The sequence below is a fragment of the Terrapene carolina genome, unplaced genomic scaffold (genome assembly GCF_002925995.2).
Source record: "Terrapene carolina triunguis isolate 2854851 unplaced genomic scaffold, T_m_triunguis-2.0 Scaffold69, whole genome shotgun sequence".
Lineage (NCBI taxonomy): Eukaryota > Metazoa > Chordata > Testudines > Emydidae > Terrapene > Terrapene triunguis.
Window position 1 is genome coordinate 27,798,116 of NW_020664420.1, and position 14,513 is coordinate 27,812,628.

General features: G+C 42.9%; 1 protein-coding gene across 1 annotated transcript in view; it reads right to left on the reverse strand.

Annotated features, from left to right (window-relative positions):
• ANKRD55 (ankyrin repeat domain 55) overlaps positions 1 to 14,513 on the reverse strand; it is a 65,275-nt gene that overhangs the window by 7,098 nt on the left and 43,664 nt on the right. The window contains exons 9-11 of the mRNA XM_026649228.1: positions 13,996 to 14,163; positions 11,687 to 12,354; positions 6,268 to 6,369 (exon numbers count right to left, since the gene is read on the reverse strand). Coding sequence (XP_026505013.1) covers positions 6,268 to 6,369; positions 11,687 to 12,354; positions 13,996 to 14,163 — 938 coding nt within the window. The remainder of the gene's footprint in view (positions 1 to 6,267; positions 6,370 to 11,686; positions 12,355 to 13,995; positions 14,164 to 14,513) is intronic.

A 14,513-nucleotide genomic window follows, 5' to 3' on the forward strand; every position in this document is an offset into this window, starting at 1 on the left:
TTTTGTCAGGATCCTGAACTCGACGATCTCATGGTCACTGCCTCCCAGGTTCCCATCCACTTTTGATTCCCCTACTAATTCTTCCCTGTTTGTGAGCAGCAGGTCAAGAAGAGCTCTGCCCCTAGTTGGTTCCTCCAGCACTTGCACGAGGAAATTGTTCCCTACACTTTCCAAAAACATCCTGGATTGTCTGTGCACTGCTGTATTGCTCTCCCAGCAGATATCGCAGTGATTGAAGTCCATGAGAACCAGGGCCTGTGATCTAGTAACTTCTGTTAGTTGCCTGAAGGAAGCCTCGTGCACCTCATCCCCCTGGTCTGGTGGTCTATAGCAGACTCCCACCACGACATCACCCTTGTTGCTCACACTTCTAAACTTAATCCAGAGAGATACCCCAACTAGTTGAGGATTCACTGCCTCCATGCCTATTCTTCAGCCAATCTCCTGACTTCCTTCCAAGCTGATGTCTAGGGAAGCTTTGTGATTTGCAGAACCCTACGTGGAATCCCTGAATCCCACCTGCCCCTGCAGAGTGGAATCAGACCAGTATTGTCATGCTCAGGGCCCTCTATGCCTGCAGAATTACACAGGGGGTAGGGAAGCAGAATTTTCCCTTGTGCATCAAGGACCTGATTCACCTCCTATTGAAGTCAATGGTAGTTTTCCTGTTGACTTCAATTGACACTGGAATTGTCATACATAGATAGATGTATCTATGTATGACATAGATACATAGAGACAGGAGCTCCCCTCCCCATACATAGATAGATTTTTTTTTTTTTTGCTGTATGCATTATACAACAAAGGCTGAAGTTCTCCCAACCATCCCCTTGTAAAGCCACATCCCTATCTAATAATTCTTCATTTGCCATGAACAATAAGTCCAGAATGGCCACAGGGGTCCTGTTTGTTGCAAAGCAGATTCTTATAGAAAGGATTTAAAAGTACTGGAGGTTTTTTTTTTTTAATTTTTACTAGCTTCTAAACACACAAGTCCATTCCAAACTCAAGTTTGATCAAAGCACACAAACCATGGTGTGTAATAGGCAGTATTGTAAGCTAGCTGCCTGGTCTTTTGCAGTTTAACGTGATGCATAGCTCAGATTCATGGTTCATTAATATTTAATACTGTAATTCAAGAAACATTTTTAAAAGAAAAAAATGCACCGATTATGGTTTGAATCACTTAGTACAGAATTTGCCTGGATGACTCCTGGGACACATGCATTGTGATGTTCTAAAAAAGGAAAGGGTCAGGATTGCTATTTTATGGCATGTGGTAGAATTGGTTTAGCGGAGACTTTTGCACCAAACACATCCAGAGGAGCATTCACTCATTTCTTAAGAGGACAGCACTAATCTCAACATTTGCAGATTGTTATTCACCTAAGTGAAATTCACACCAGTGCAAAGGGTCTGCAGAAGGCCCTAAACACCAAGAAGGACCCACTTAAGCCCTTAACTAAAAGTGTAAGTGGTTTAGAGAACCTTGCACAGGCCTGCTGCGCTGTGGTGATTTCACCACCAAGCATCAGAAGCCACTATATAGTAACATTCTTTCAAACAGGCAAGATGAGATGGCCAGAAGTCAAGCCCTGTTGGTCAGATCCTGAATAATGCAAACCTCCCTCTAGGACAGTGGATTTCAAACTTTTTTTCTGGGGACCCAGTTGAAGAAAATTGTTGATGCCCGTGACCCAACAGACCTGGTCATGAGGGGTTTGGAGTGTGGGAGGGGCTCAGGGCTAGGGCAGAGGATTGGGGTGAGGGCTGCAGGGTGGAGCCAGGAATGAGGGGTTCAGGGTGTGGGGGGGGGCTCTGGGCTGGGGCAGGGAGTTGGGGTGTGGGAGGGGGTCAGGGCTCTGGGCTGGGGCCCAGAATGAGGAGTTTGGGGTGCAGGAGGGGGCTCTGGGTTGGGGGGCTCAGAGCAGGGGATTAGGGTGTGGGATAGGGTCAGGGCTCTGGGCTGGGGGTGCAGGCTCTGGGGTGGGGCCAGGGATGAGAGGTTTGGGGTGCAGGAAGGGGTTCCGGGTTGGGGAATGCTCAGGGCTGGGGCAGGGAATTGGGGTGCAGGGTTGGAGCACAGGTTTACCTCTGGTGGCTCCTGATCAGTGGTGTAGCCAGGGTGCAGAGGCAGGCTTCCTGCCTGTCCCCTGGCACCGTGGATGATGCTGCACCCCGGAAGCGGCCAGCAGCAGGTCCAGCTCCATGGCGGGGGCACGCAAGCGGCTCCATACGGCTCTTGCCCGCAGGCACTGCCCCCACTGGCCAAAGGGAGTGTGGAGCTGGTGCTTGGAGTGGGGGCAGCGTGTGGAGCCCCATGGCCCCCTGCCTAGAAGCCGGACCTGCTGCTGGCCACTTCTGGGGCGCAGTGCGGTGTCGAAACAGGTAGGCACTAGCCTGCCTTAGCTGGGCAGCACCCCTGGAGGGACAGGGCAGGGTCAGTTCTCTGGAGAAGAAAAAGACTCCAGCAGCAACTCTATCCCTGTCCAACCCTGCATTCCTCAATACTCAAGTATGACTATTATGAACTGCTCGTGTCTGCAGAGACAAGAGGAAGATTGTCAGAGAGGTGGTGCCCAGGGGATGCTAGAAGAAAAACTGTGGAGTGAGGACAAAGGCGTCATAGGTAAGACTTGGAAGGAGAATGTATCAGGATTAGTCATGACAAAATGAAATAATACTGGTTGGAAAGGCAAGGGTTGGGGAAATATTTGGAACAGTGACTGGCACTTCCATAACTTAAAGGTTGAGATTTTCACTTAAAGCGGAGATTCAACCACTTTGTTACACATGAAGAAAGTGAGAGTAGAGGGCTAACCTTTCAAAGATACCCTTTTTCAAAATGGCCACTGACTCCCATTTTTCTCAATGAGAGTGATGCCAACCTGCCCTCAAAGAAGATGGCGGCCTGAGTCCACAACTTCCCTGAGTGCAGCTTGGCTTCACTCTCATTGAGAAAAATGGGAGGCAGCGGTCATTTTGAAGGAGGGTTTCTTTGCAAAGGGCATTTTTAGCCTCCTCCCACTGAGACCAATAGGAGATGGCAGCCATTCTGAAAGAGGAGAATTCTTTGTGAAATTCTCTATAGTAGAACATTATTCTTCAGCCCATGTTGATGAAGAAACTTTCAGTTATAAAGAATAATGGCAAAAATCACCATTATTCCTATTTTCAAAATTGACCTGTTGAACCAGATCTACTCATATTTATATTTAAGAGGTGAGAATTTCACCACAGTTCTAGCTCCTTTATGCCACACGAAAGGGCCAGAGCAGTATAAGGGGGCCTTAAAAGCTCAATATTTTGCCAGGGGCAAACTCCTCCATTGCAGGAGCTATGAAAGTCAGCCCTAAGGCTGTCTTCTGAGGACCCTTTTGCAAGCCTTGGTTTAGGAGGTATATACCAGGGGCAGGAAGGGTGTGTTGGGGGTGGGACAGCAGCACTGAACACTGCAGAGATTTCAGGCCAACAGGGCAGCCATAGGCGGTTAAAAGAATGAGGAGTACTTGTGGCACCTTAGAGACTAACCTCTCCAGCTCCCAGAAGAAGCCCAAGATTGGGAGGTCAAAATGATGGCTTAAAGCCAGCCTAGTACCTCCTCCCACCATATGTTTTTCTTTTCTTATGTTCTTGCTTCAGTGCTACTTATAAACTTTTTTCTAAAAGGTATTTTTAAAGTTGTTTTAAGGCAAATACATCTTCCTTTTTTTGCTTCACTTCCTTTTTTGAGGGGATGTACTTTTTTCTGTTTACATTCATAGAGGTTTCAGTTCTCTTTCTAATTATTTTTATACTTTTATTGTGTTTTCTTTCACCTTTTTATTCTATGTATTTAGCACTTGTTTCAATTTAATTAAAAAATCATGGAATCTTGTCTTTTCTATTTGAATCCTAACATTCTTACTCAGGTAAACTTCCCTGGGAGTATTTCAGTAGATCTATGTTTCCACTCTTGCAGTTTTACTCCCAGGGAAGTTTACCTGAGTAAGATAAACCCCAACAGTGTTGGATTTCACCCATCATATTTAAGTTTTTCTCTGCTGTTTTCTACAGCAAGTGAAACCTGTAAATAGCTTTTCTTTTTATTATTTGTATCTGCCCTAAGAAAGATGATACCCTGTATATGGCACTGCTGCTAAACATTAATACCTCACACCTCTATCTGTCAAGTATCAGAGGGGTAGCCGTGTTAGTCTGGATCCGTAAAAGCAGCAAAGAGTCCTGTGGCACCTTATAGACTAACAGACATATTGGAGCATGAGCTTTCGTGGGTGAATACCTACATGACCTGCATCCGACGAAGTGGGTATTCACCCACGAAAGCTCATGCTCCAATACGTCTGTTAGCCTATAAGGTGCCACAGGACTCTTTGCTACCTCTATCTGTGATGCTTAACAGTAATATGCTGCTTGTAGCTGAAAATACCCTGGTTGCTTGTGTGAATTATTAAGTGTACATAAATACCGATGACTATGAAATCCACCGTTGAAAGTTATACCTAACAACAGTATGCTAATTGGGGATGAGCAGAGAATATTTAAACATCAGAGTTTAAAATTAAAGAGACAACTTGAAGCTCTGGTTCTGCAAGTAGCTAAAGAATTTTTCCTTGACGACATGTAGTGTCACTTAAGCATTCTTCATGTCTTCACTTCAAAAGAGAAGAGGTGAACATTAGTTTCTCTTTTACTTTCTAGACAACAGCAGAGTTTAGGGTTCTGTTTTCCTATCACCCTGGCTGGAAACATCATTAATGTGCAGAGCAGTGTAAGGAGTCCAGCTTCCTTTATTTTGTTGTTGTTAGCAATGTGGTCAACTTCAGCTGCAGACACATAGATTCCGGAGTGGTAGAACTCAGGTCCTAATGGGAAAGAAGCCTTTTGCTTAGCTCTAAAACGTTGGTGTTGTAGGAGCTGGCTGATTTGTGCTTTTGTAAATGGCAAACCCACAAATCCTCATTCAAAACAGATGTATGGACTTGGAGCTTAATGGAGCACAGAAATGTGAGACCATGCTACTGTGCTGAGAGTGGGGCTGGCACTGGTTGCATCACACACCAAGTGCCTCACCGTGTCTGGCTCCAGCTAAAGCTCTGACACTGGCCTATGGTCTTCCTCCTCTGTCCTGACTTTTTAAACATTCTCTCCCCTGCTGGTGCTGATAACTGGGGCAGGGACGGGCTCTCTTTGCTCTTGCAGCAGCTTTCTTGGGGTTGTCATGGGAATGAAGAGGAACTGGCTGGCAGTCTACAGCAAGAGAGGCCCTCACTATCTTCCTGCTCCCCTTGATTACAGCAGAAGCTACCAAGACAGCCATAATTGCAAGCACCGAGCCGTAGAGAATGAGTGAAGGCAACTGCCACCAGCTTCCTGTGAAGGAGGAGACAGCCTCAAGTTCCACCCCCCATCCTTTCACTTGCCGATAGGATTGTGAGTCTTTGGCCCATGAACTGTACACATTTGTAGCTGTCTATGATGAAATAGTGACCCAAATTACCTAGCAGCTCCGACACCCTGGTAAGGTACACACTGTCAAAACCTTGACACCTAGGTTACTGTAGACAAACTAACGCTTTGAAAGGTCTGTTGTAGCAATATATAATACAGCACATTAGACTGAATGAGGATATAAAGTTATATGCTCTTGCTTAAGATCAAGTCTAAGCACCAAACCATAATACAGAGTAAAAGATCAGCACAGACCACCTTCTCACTTGTGCACCGTCTTTCTCTCAAGAAAACGACTTGGTGTGTGGTTGGCACCCAAAGTTCGAGATCTAATTCTCTTTCCTGCCATGATCACAGACAAGGACATATGGGAGATGATGGATTTTTTTCATATTATCTATAGTAGAGCCATTGTGTATCCATGTTTTTATCGCACACATCAAACATTGCTCCAAAATGCACCAAGCCGGATACATCTTCACTTTTCAGTGGCACTGTACCTATCATAAGGGTCTACAGCACATTGTATATACATCCCTGTGCTTCAGTAGTAAAACATTGCTTTGGAGTATCTAGGAAGGGCTGCTACCAGAGTGGTACAAGGCACTTTCACTTCTACTGGAGGATGCGCATACTACATCTGCAACATATTTCAGCCCCTGCTATCCTAGAATTAAATTCTCCTATATGATAATGCTGATAACTGCTGCTAGACCAATTATATCAAACACATCTGGGATAAAATAAAACAATCCCAATGCAAATGCTTTACAGATTCACATAGGAGTGCTACAGTAATTTAGATGCTCTACTTACTTTTCTGAACACAGTGGTCTGGTATGGGAGCTAGATTGTTCCGTACAGGAGTAAGGTCTTTTACTTTGGGTCGGTCTAGGGACATCTGTTGAAAACTTTTCCCTGTGATAGAAAAATATATACATACTATATGTACTTGGAAATAATATGGAGCATGACAGTATTCTACTTGCTGGTAGACTAACAACTTCTGTGTTAATATTCAGAAATGGGTACCTTCATGTCTACAGAAAACCAACTGAAAATGGCTAGACAGAAGGTCAGTGGTGATTGCTGATATTTATTTATTTACATTCATTTATAAAAATGAGTTCACATCATTAAGTTGTGCACATAGAAAGTCTACATAACAACATGACCTTGTTACTGTCACTCTGGTTCCCATTCTCTCATATTGTGCGTAACACTCATTTGTACTGTCTTGTTTAAAACTGGCCCAAAATTGTGTAACTAGATCCACATAGGAAGCCAATAGGGCTGAACACTTCCGTGTGCGTCCATCCGTAGTATAGACAGTTTGCTGTTCTCACTTCTGAAATGAGGCATTGAAGTCTGTGTTTCTTAGTTACTCTCCTCTATGTAGACAAGTGTAATTCATCTCACCAGTCCTGGACCAAAGGCCTGATTCAAAGCCCACTGAAAGCAATGGGGATCTGTTCACTGGCTTCTATGGGCTTTGGATCAGGCCAAAATAGCTTTGCTAAAATATGAAGGACACCTGTGGAAATCAGAGATTTTGCCCCATCACTAGAGTCTAAATGCCGGTGAACTCCCTAGACCTGCTTTTCCTTTGGTTGGCATTCTGTTTAGTCCCTAATACTTGTGCCAAACAGCTGTAAAATGCTGTCACTATCTTACATCCACTTTGCACTAGGATAAATGACTACATAAGCTTCAAGGTAGCAGAGAATGTCCATCTGCTTCCATTACTATAGTCAAGTTGTGTTTGCTGTGTTGCGATGCTTTAAATTGGAAACTGTTGATTTTGCTTAATTTGTATGTATGCGTATGAGTGACTGTTGGATTTTGTTATTTCTCGAAAGAAAAGGACTTATTTCATAAATGGGGCAGTGTGGTGACATAATGGCAATAGAGTATAATTATATGCTTTGATATGAATGACTGGGATACAATGGATGTGTTATTCCTTGACTTTAGCAAGGCTTTTGATACAGTCTCCTACAGTATTCTTGCCAGCAAGTTAAAGAAGTATGGGCTGGATGAATGGACTATAAGGTGGATAGAAAGCTGGCTAGCTCATCGGGCTCAACAGGTAGTGATCAATGGCTCCATGTCTAGTTGGCAGCCGATATCAAACGGAGTGCCCCAAAGGTCGGTCCTGGGGCCGGTTTTGTTCAATATCTTCATTAATGATCTGGAGGATGGCGTGGATTGCACCCTCAGCAAGTTTGCAGATGACACTAAATTGGGAGGACTGGTAGATACGCTGGAGGGTAGGGATAGGATACAGAGGGACCTAGACAAGTTAGAGGATTGGGACAAAAGAAATCTGATGAAGTTCAACAAGGACAAGTGCAGAGTCCTGCACTTAGGATGGAAGAATCCCATGCACTGCTACAGATTAGGGACCGAGTGGCTAGGCAGCAGTTCTGCAGAAAAGGACCTAGGGGTTACAGTGGACAAGAAACTGGATATGGGTCAACAGTGTGCCCTTGTTACCAAGAAGGCTAATGGCATTTGGGGTTGTATAAGTAGGAGCATTGCCAGCAGTTCGAGGGACGTGATCATTCCCCTCTATTTGGCATTGGTGAGGCCTCATCTGGAGTACTGTGTCCAATTTTGGGCCCCACACTACAAGAAGGATGTGGAAAAACTGGAAAGAGTTGAGCGGAAGGCAACAAAAATGATTAGGGGGCTGGTGCACATGACTTATGAGGAGAGGCTGAGGGAACTGGGATTATTTAGTCTGCAGATGAGAAGAATGAGGGGGGATTTGATAGCTGCTTTCAACTACCTGAAAGGGGGTTCCAAAGAGGATGGATCTAGACTGTTCTCAGTGGTAGCAGATGACAGAACAAGGAGTAATGGTCTCAAGTTGCAGTGGGGGAGGTTTAGGTTGGATATTAGGAAAAACTTTTTCACTAGGAGGGTGGTAAAGCAGTGGAATGGGTTACCTAGGGAGGTGGTGGAATTTCCTTCCTTAGAGGTTTTTAAGGTCAGGCTTGACAAAGCTCTGGCTGGGATGATTTAGTTGGGGATTGGTCCTGCTGTGAGCAGGGGGTTGGACTAGATGACCTCCTGAGGTCCCTTCCAACCCTAATATTCTAATCCTTGTTGTTGGTTAAAAGGTCTGGAATAAAGTGGATGTATATCGGTATGCAGAGAGAATTTCTCTTCCCCCAAATATTTTCTTTGGGCCCAAAGTACATTGATGGCATTTGTTTTTGTATGGGGTAGTAAGGATATGCTGTTTTGATTGCAAAATGTTGTAATCTTTGCTGGCATTTTATTACATCGCGAGTTTTTTGATAGCTGGCACTGCTGCTGTGTTGTTGCTATTTGCACCCCATTTACAAATGGGCACATGATCCCTCCAGTGGGGTTTCAGGTGGCACAGAAATAACTTCTGATGCATAGGATATCATAAGTTACCCCTTAGCTTTGAAAAGGGGAGCAGGTCATACAGATCAGCTATTGCCAGTTCCTTGCCCTCTCTGCCAAAACATGCTCCCTTTTTAATTGTTAGCCCATTTTTTAAGATTACCTATCATAGCACTCAAGATGTACTGGGTGCTGTACAAACACATAACAAGGTATAATCTTGTGCCTGATGGCTTAGCAATATACACAACAAATAAATGAACGATAAAGAAGGGCGGGAGGTGGTTACATGGTGGTGGTGGGAAACATCTTGTGCACCTGCCTTTCCACCCCATACATGGGTTCCCTTTCCGTAATTTATCTCCTTTCTGTTCCACAGAGTGGATGACAGGTTGTGTCTGTTTTACAAAGGGATATACTGGAAAGGCTCATTTAAGCAAAATGTTCTGTATTGCTGATGCCAACTCAATGCTACAGTTGACAGGAGTTTCTGCTGCAATATTGCCAATGCTTTTTGGGATAGTTGATCATCCTTGTTCTACCAAGGTCACACACTGATGGAGACAATCCAAGATAAAGTGTTTTTTCTCCAAATTTGTGCCAGTGGTAAGATGGTAAGGCTCAAAATGCCCAATGCTACCAACACCAAACTCACCTGACATTTATTCAAAGGGCAATCAGTAGATAGATCAGCTGAGCTTTCATTTCCAAGAGTATAAAAAAAAACACACAAAAAATCCCCAGTTTCATGACAGATGTCTCAGTAGCATTAGCATAAAATATAGTTCTAAATTTTAGCAAAGATAACTCCATATAAGGTCTTAAATGCTGAATTTCAGCTGAGATAATGACTTGCAAATTAACTTGTTACTAAAAAAACCCCCCAAATGACTGATAACCATAATTCTGTCCTATATTTTCAGTGAATAGGAAGTTATATGTAGCAACCATTGTCAGTACTGAAAATGGAGGGAAAGAATATTAACATTTAATTACTATAAAGAGCCAAATGTCTCTCTCTAATCCCTACCCCCTGTGCAAGATGAAGTAAATGGGCCTCCCCTATATCAAGCCCAGCTGTCTGGTGGGGAACCTTAATTTACTTCCAAACCTCTACCATTCTGCAGGCAGGGAAATGCTGTGAAAGCTACAGAGGACTAAAAAGCCAGAGCTAAAGTAAGAGCCATGAGTCTCTGAATTCATAAAGTAAATGGAGTGTTAATAACAGGGATTCAGGTGTCCCTAATTACAGCAGCAGACAGATTTTAGACAACACACACAGCTCTTTTCTATCATGATATTTTAAGACAATACCTGGGCTATGCAATATATTCCCATCAACTAGCGAGCTGCCCTTGTTTTATTCCTTTCAATGGATGTCCTCTATTCTAGCTTACGGGAATCTTCTTATTGTTGGAAAATTTTCCTTGTTAAAGAGCAGCTGAGCCTGTACACAGACTACTGAACTCTCACAGCGCTCCAGCTTTATTTAGTAAGTTAATTTTCTAACTGTAATTTGTAAATTGCAAACCACTAGAGATAAGGGGATACATTCTTCCCTTCGATACACAAAGAGAGCTCCCACCATAATGAGTGAACTGTTTCCTGTAGGTTCCATACTTGGGCTATGATCCTGCAAGCAGACCCATGCAGGCAGACCTTTACACCTGGAAGTTAATGGGGTCTCTATGTGGATACAAGTGTCCACTTGTGCAGATTCATTTGCAGGATTGGGGTTTTAAGACACAGAAAACTCTTGGAAAGATAGATCCTGTCTGTGCCTCCATCTCTCCCTCCCTCCAGCATAGTAGGATTGACTCTTACCATATTACGCCTTCTTAAGAAAAGCCAACAATATAGATTTAAATTACTTAAGTGATAGGCTTTCATCATTTCCCCAGTGAAAGTACTCCACAGTCAACAGACAATTCCTTTGGGGAATGTTTCCAAATATTCAGCCTCCGTTTTCCTTTATTCAGTTTTATCCCATTTCTCTTAGTGAAAACCTCTTGCATGATCCTAAACAATTCCTCAGCCTCCTTGGTAGCTATTTACGCTTGGGTTGCAAAAAAGTCCAACAGGATTTGTTTCATAGGGGTTGTGTGAGGTGAACCCTGATGAATTCAATCTAGAGGTGATTGCATCACATCAATCACGGCTAGTTCCCTGGAGTCTTGGGTGCATTTAGTGAGAAGGATGGCAAAGGGGAAGGTGGGGAAAAAACATCTAGGCAGAGATCTGGGGTCCCAGACTGTGTGAACTTAATCAGCCAAGGTCTGTCAACTTTTTATGATGCTTGGTGCACTACAAGATCCCACTTTGGGAAGGTACATAAGCATGTGCTGAAATTGAAGCATGCGAGAAGTACAATTGGGAATGAAGTTAAAATTGCTCGTATGCTTAAATTATTTCCTGAACCAGGGCCTGATAGACAGATTCATGAAGAGACAGACGTGAATCAAAACATGGGATCCCAAACTGACAAACATCAGCTCCAAATTCACTTCACAACCTTGTAGCTCAGACTCATCTTTCGTTTCATTATCATTACAGAACAGCTTACAAAATACTAGGTAAAAGCATTTACTCTCTCAGTAAATTTAGCAACTTTAATTCAGCACTGAAGACAACATAAACTTGAACACAGCACATATAACTGAAGTGCTGAAAAGATAATATATTAACTAAAAATCTCTTAAGATGCTGTTTTGGGAATCCTACTGCATACAGGAAGAATAAACTAAAAAAATTAGAAATATCAGCACTCAGACTTACCTATATTTCCAACATGCCCCTATCCAACCTGCCATGTCTGTAGAGATTAGATGATACGGGGGATATTGAACAAAGAAATTACCTGATGGAGAACTAGGCAGATAGGGAAGGTGGGGAGGGCACAAAAGCACATGGCTGGATCTTTCAGAGAGCAAACCATCTATCAGTTTATCTGAAGAAGTTGCAGTACAGACTTTATACGAGAGTATTTGATTAGCATCTGTGTTCCAAGGATATTCTGATAAAGTCTGGCAGCTACTTCTGTGATCTAACAAGTCATGTTCACTTCTACTTTTCTGAGATCTGTGTGCAAAATGGTAGGCATTAGTACCCAAGGAGACACTTGAAGTTGCACTCTGGGAAGTTGTTAGAAAAGAATTGCCTATAGTAATGGGGGGGAGACTTTGTGTTCTTATTGGAGGAAGTCCATTACACTCTGGCTGCTTCTTTTCTGATATGAGGTACTTCTGGGTGTCTGTGCTCCTTCTTTTAAAGTCAACAGTGGCCATACATTCCTCGGAGTTGTCTTTACAGTTTGTGTCCATAATGCAATCAAACGTAGTGATAATGTCATCAACTTCCGAGGTCTCTTCCCTTTGATATCTGTCTCTGCCTCTGTCTTTCTGGTTTGTTTTCTGATCATCTTTCTTCTTTTTGCAGGAGAAGATTTGGTTAAGCATACTGAATCTTGCTTCCTTCTTTAGGATTTTATTGTTCTGTGAAGGAGGGTGATGGACTGGCTCCGATCTACTAGAAAATAATAAACAAATAAATATGAGAACAGAACGTGGAAATCCTTCAGAGTTTTTGTACAAATGTACTGAATCTTAAAAGAAATCTTGCCTGTCTTAGCACACAAAATGAAGACTGTCATATCCAGAAGAAACTGCAGGAGTAATTTAAGTAGGTTGAATGGTATTGCCAAAACTGGAATGTAAAGGACACTTATGATCAAAAAAGAAACTACGACTGGTGCCTTCTGACTCAACTGATCTGCTTTTTGTGTGTATTAAGAGTACATTAGATGGTGATGCATTAGCCAAAAATAACAGAGCTTAACTCAAATGCAAGGCTGAATTTGCAGGGCAATTTGCAGGAAATTTGGTCTGGAATCTTTGAGACACTAATAGATTTGGAACCTGGGATGCCAATTTTGTGGGCAGTTTTCAGAGTATAAATGCACTTTATGCCAGTACACTGGGACTCCTTTTAACAAGAAAAAATGCATTGGGATCTTGAAAGACAAAGCGGCCTTTGTTTTATGTCACATTTGAAAGCTGGTATTTCCAACTGCACAGCGATCACTAGCACCACGTGAGGGGCAATGGTTCAGCATCGACCAGAGAGAAAAAAAGTGACCATTAAATCAATACCATTTTACTGTAGCCCGGTTCTTTCCTTGGAGGTCGCTCATCCAAGTGCCGAGCAGACCTCACACCGTTTTGGGAGCTCTATCAAGAGCATAGTATGCAGTGGTCTGGCCTCAGCAGGCTTTACAGGAGGCTGCTGCTGCCTAAATATCAACTTCTAGAGGCTGCTCAGGAAGTAGAGTTTGCAGCCGCCTCAAAGATCATTTGAAGTTCGTCTTACCCTTTGTAACACAGGAAATAATACTGACTGTTGACTGGAAAGAAAGGGGCAGGATAAAGAAATGTAACAAAAGTCTAAAAAAAAAAAAAAAAAAAGAAAGCAGCATGATAGCTTTCACTCTTTATAAGTGAGTTTTCTACCAGTGAAGGAGAACCTAAATGAACAAAATTGGGGCCATTGATAAAAGGAAAAATAATTCGTAAAGAGTCAAATAATAAAGCCTCTTTAATAGAAGAGGTTTAGAAAAGTGAAAACATGTACACAGCAAGGCACAGAACTAATCATAGACAAAAACATTACATCAAGGGTGAAAACTATTTTAAAGTTATGGGTATGAAAGCTTATATTATTAGCCGTTTATTGAACACGACTATTATATTTAGTGGAGCAAATTCTGCCGTAGTTACATGAACCAATGGTGGTTACATGAACACAGAGCTAACCTCCATGAGCTTCAACAGAAGACAGATATTTGAGGGCAAAAATTGTCCCATCACATGTATTTTGTGCAGGAGACATTGCTGTATTGATTTACAACTACATTCATGTTTGATTTGTTCTGAACCCTACCTGAGACAGGTTATTCATTAGTTGACTGACTTTACCATTGCTATTTATAGTGAAGAATTTGAACCAAGCATTGTATAGGAACTGCAGATTAATTTCAGTAGTTTCATGGCTCTTGCACTCTTCAGTAGCATTCAGAGAGAAGGAAATGTCATTTCTTTCCTACTGATATACTGTTCTAGCAAGTGACCCGCTGGCAAAAGCAAGAGGTTCTTTGATTTCTTGTTCCTTTACCTGTTCTCCTGAGAGAGCAGCTTGATGCACGCTGTGTGCCCACAGTACATTGCATATGTCAGAGGAGTGTTTTCATTGATGTCCCGAGAGCTGCTATCTATCCCCAGCTGCAGCAGCGTCTGTACACAGTCAGTTTTCCCTGCTGCTGCAGCCCAGTGCAGAGGCGTCCTAGGGAAAATATGGAACAAATTAATGACCCAATGAGAACTATTTCAGTACTACCTAGCCTGCATCTATGCAGAGTGTATCATTTAGCGCTCTCAATGATGTGGTGGTAAAAATGCCTCTGGTTGATCTACATTAACACTCCATGATTGCTAGCACTGGTGGATCTGAACTAGGGAAAGAATTGCCTAAAATTCCCAGTGCAGAGTTTGAAGAAAAGCTTTCTAGTCTCCATTGTCTGGTGGCAACTCCTTCCCACCTCTGCACCGGACCCAGCTGTGAGGGTGTAGGGGAAAGCATGCTCTCTCTAGCCACAGAGCAGTAGTGGAGCTACTCTGCAACTGCTACTTCAT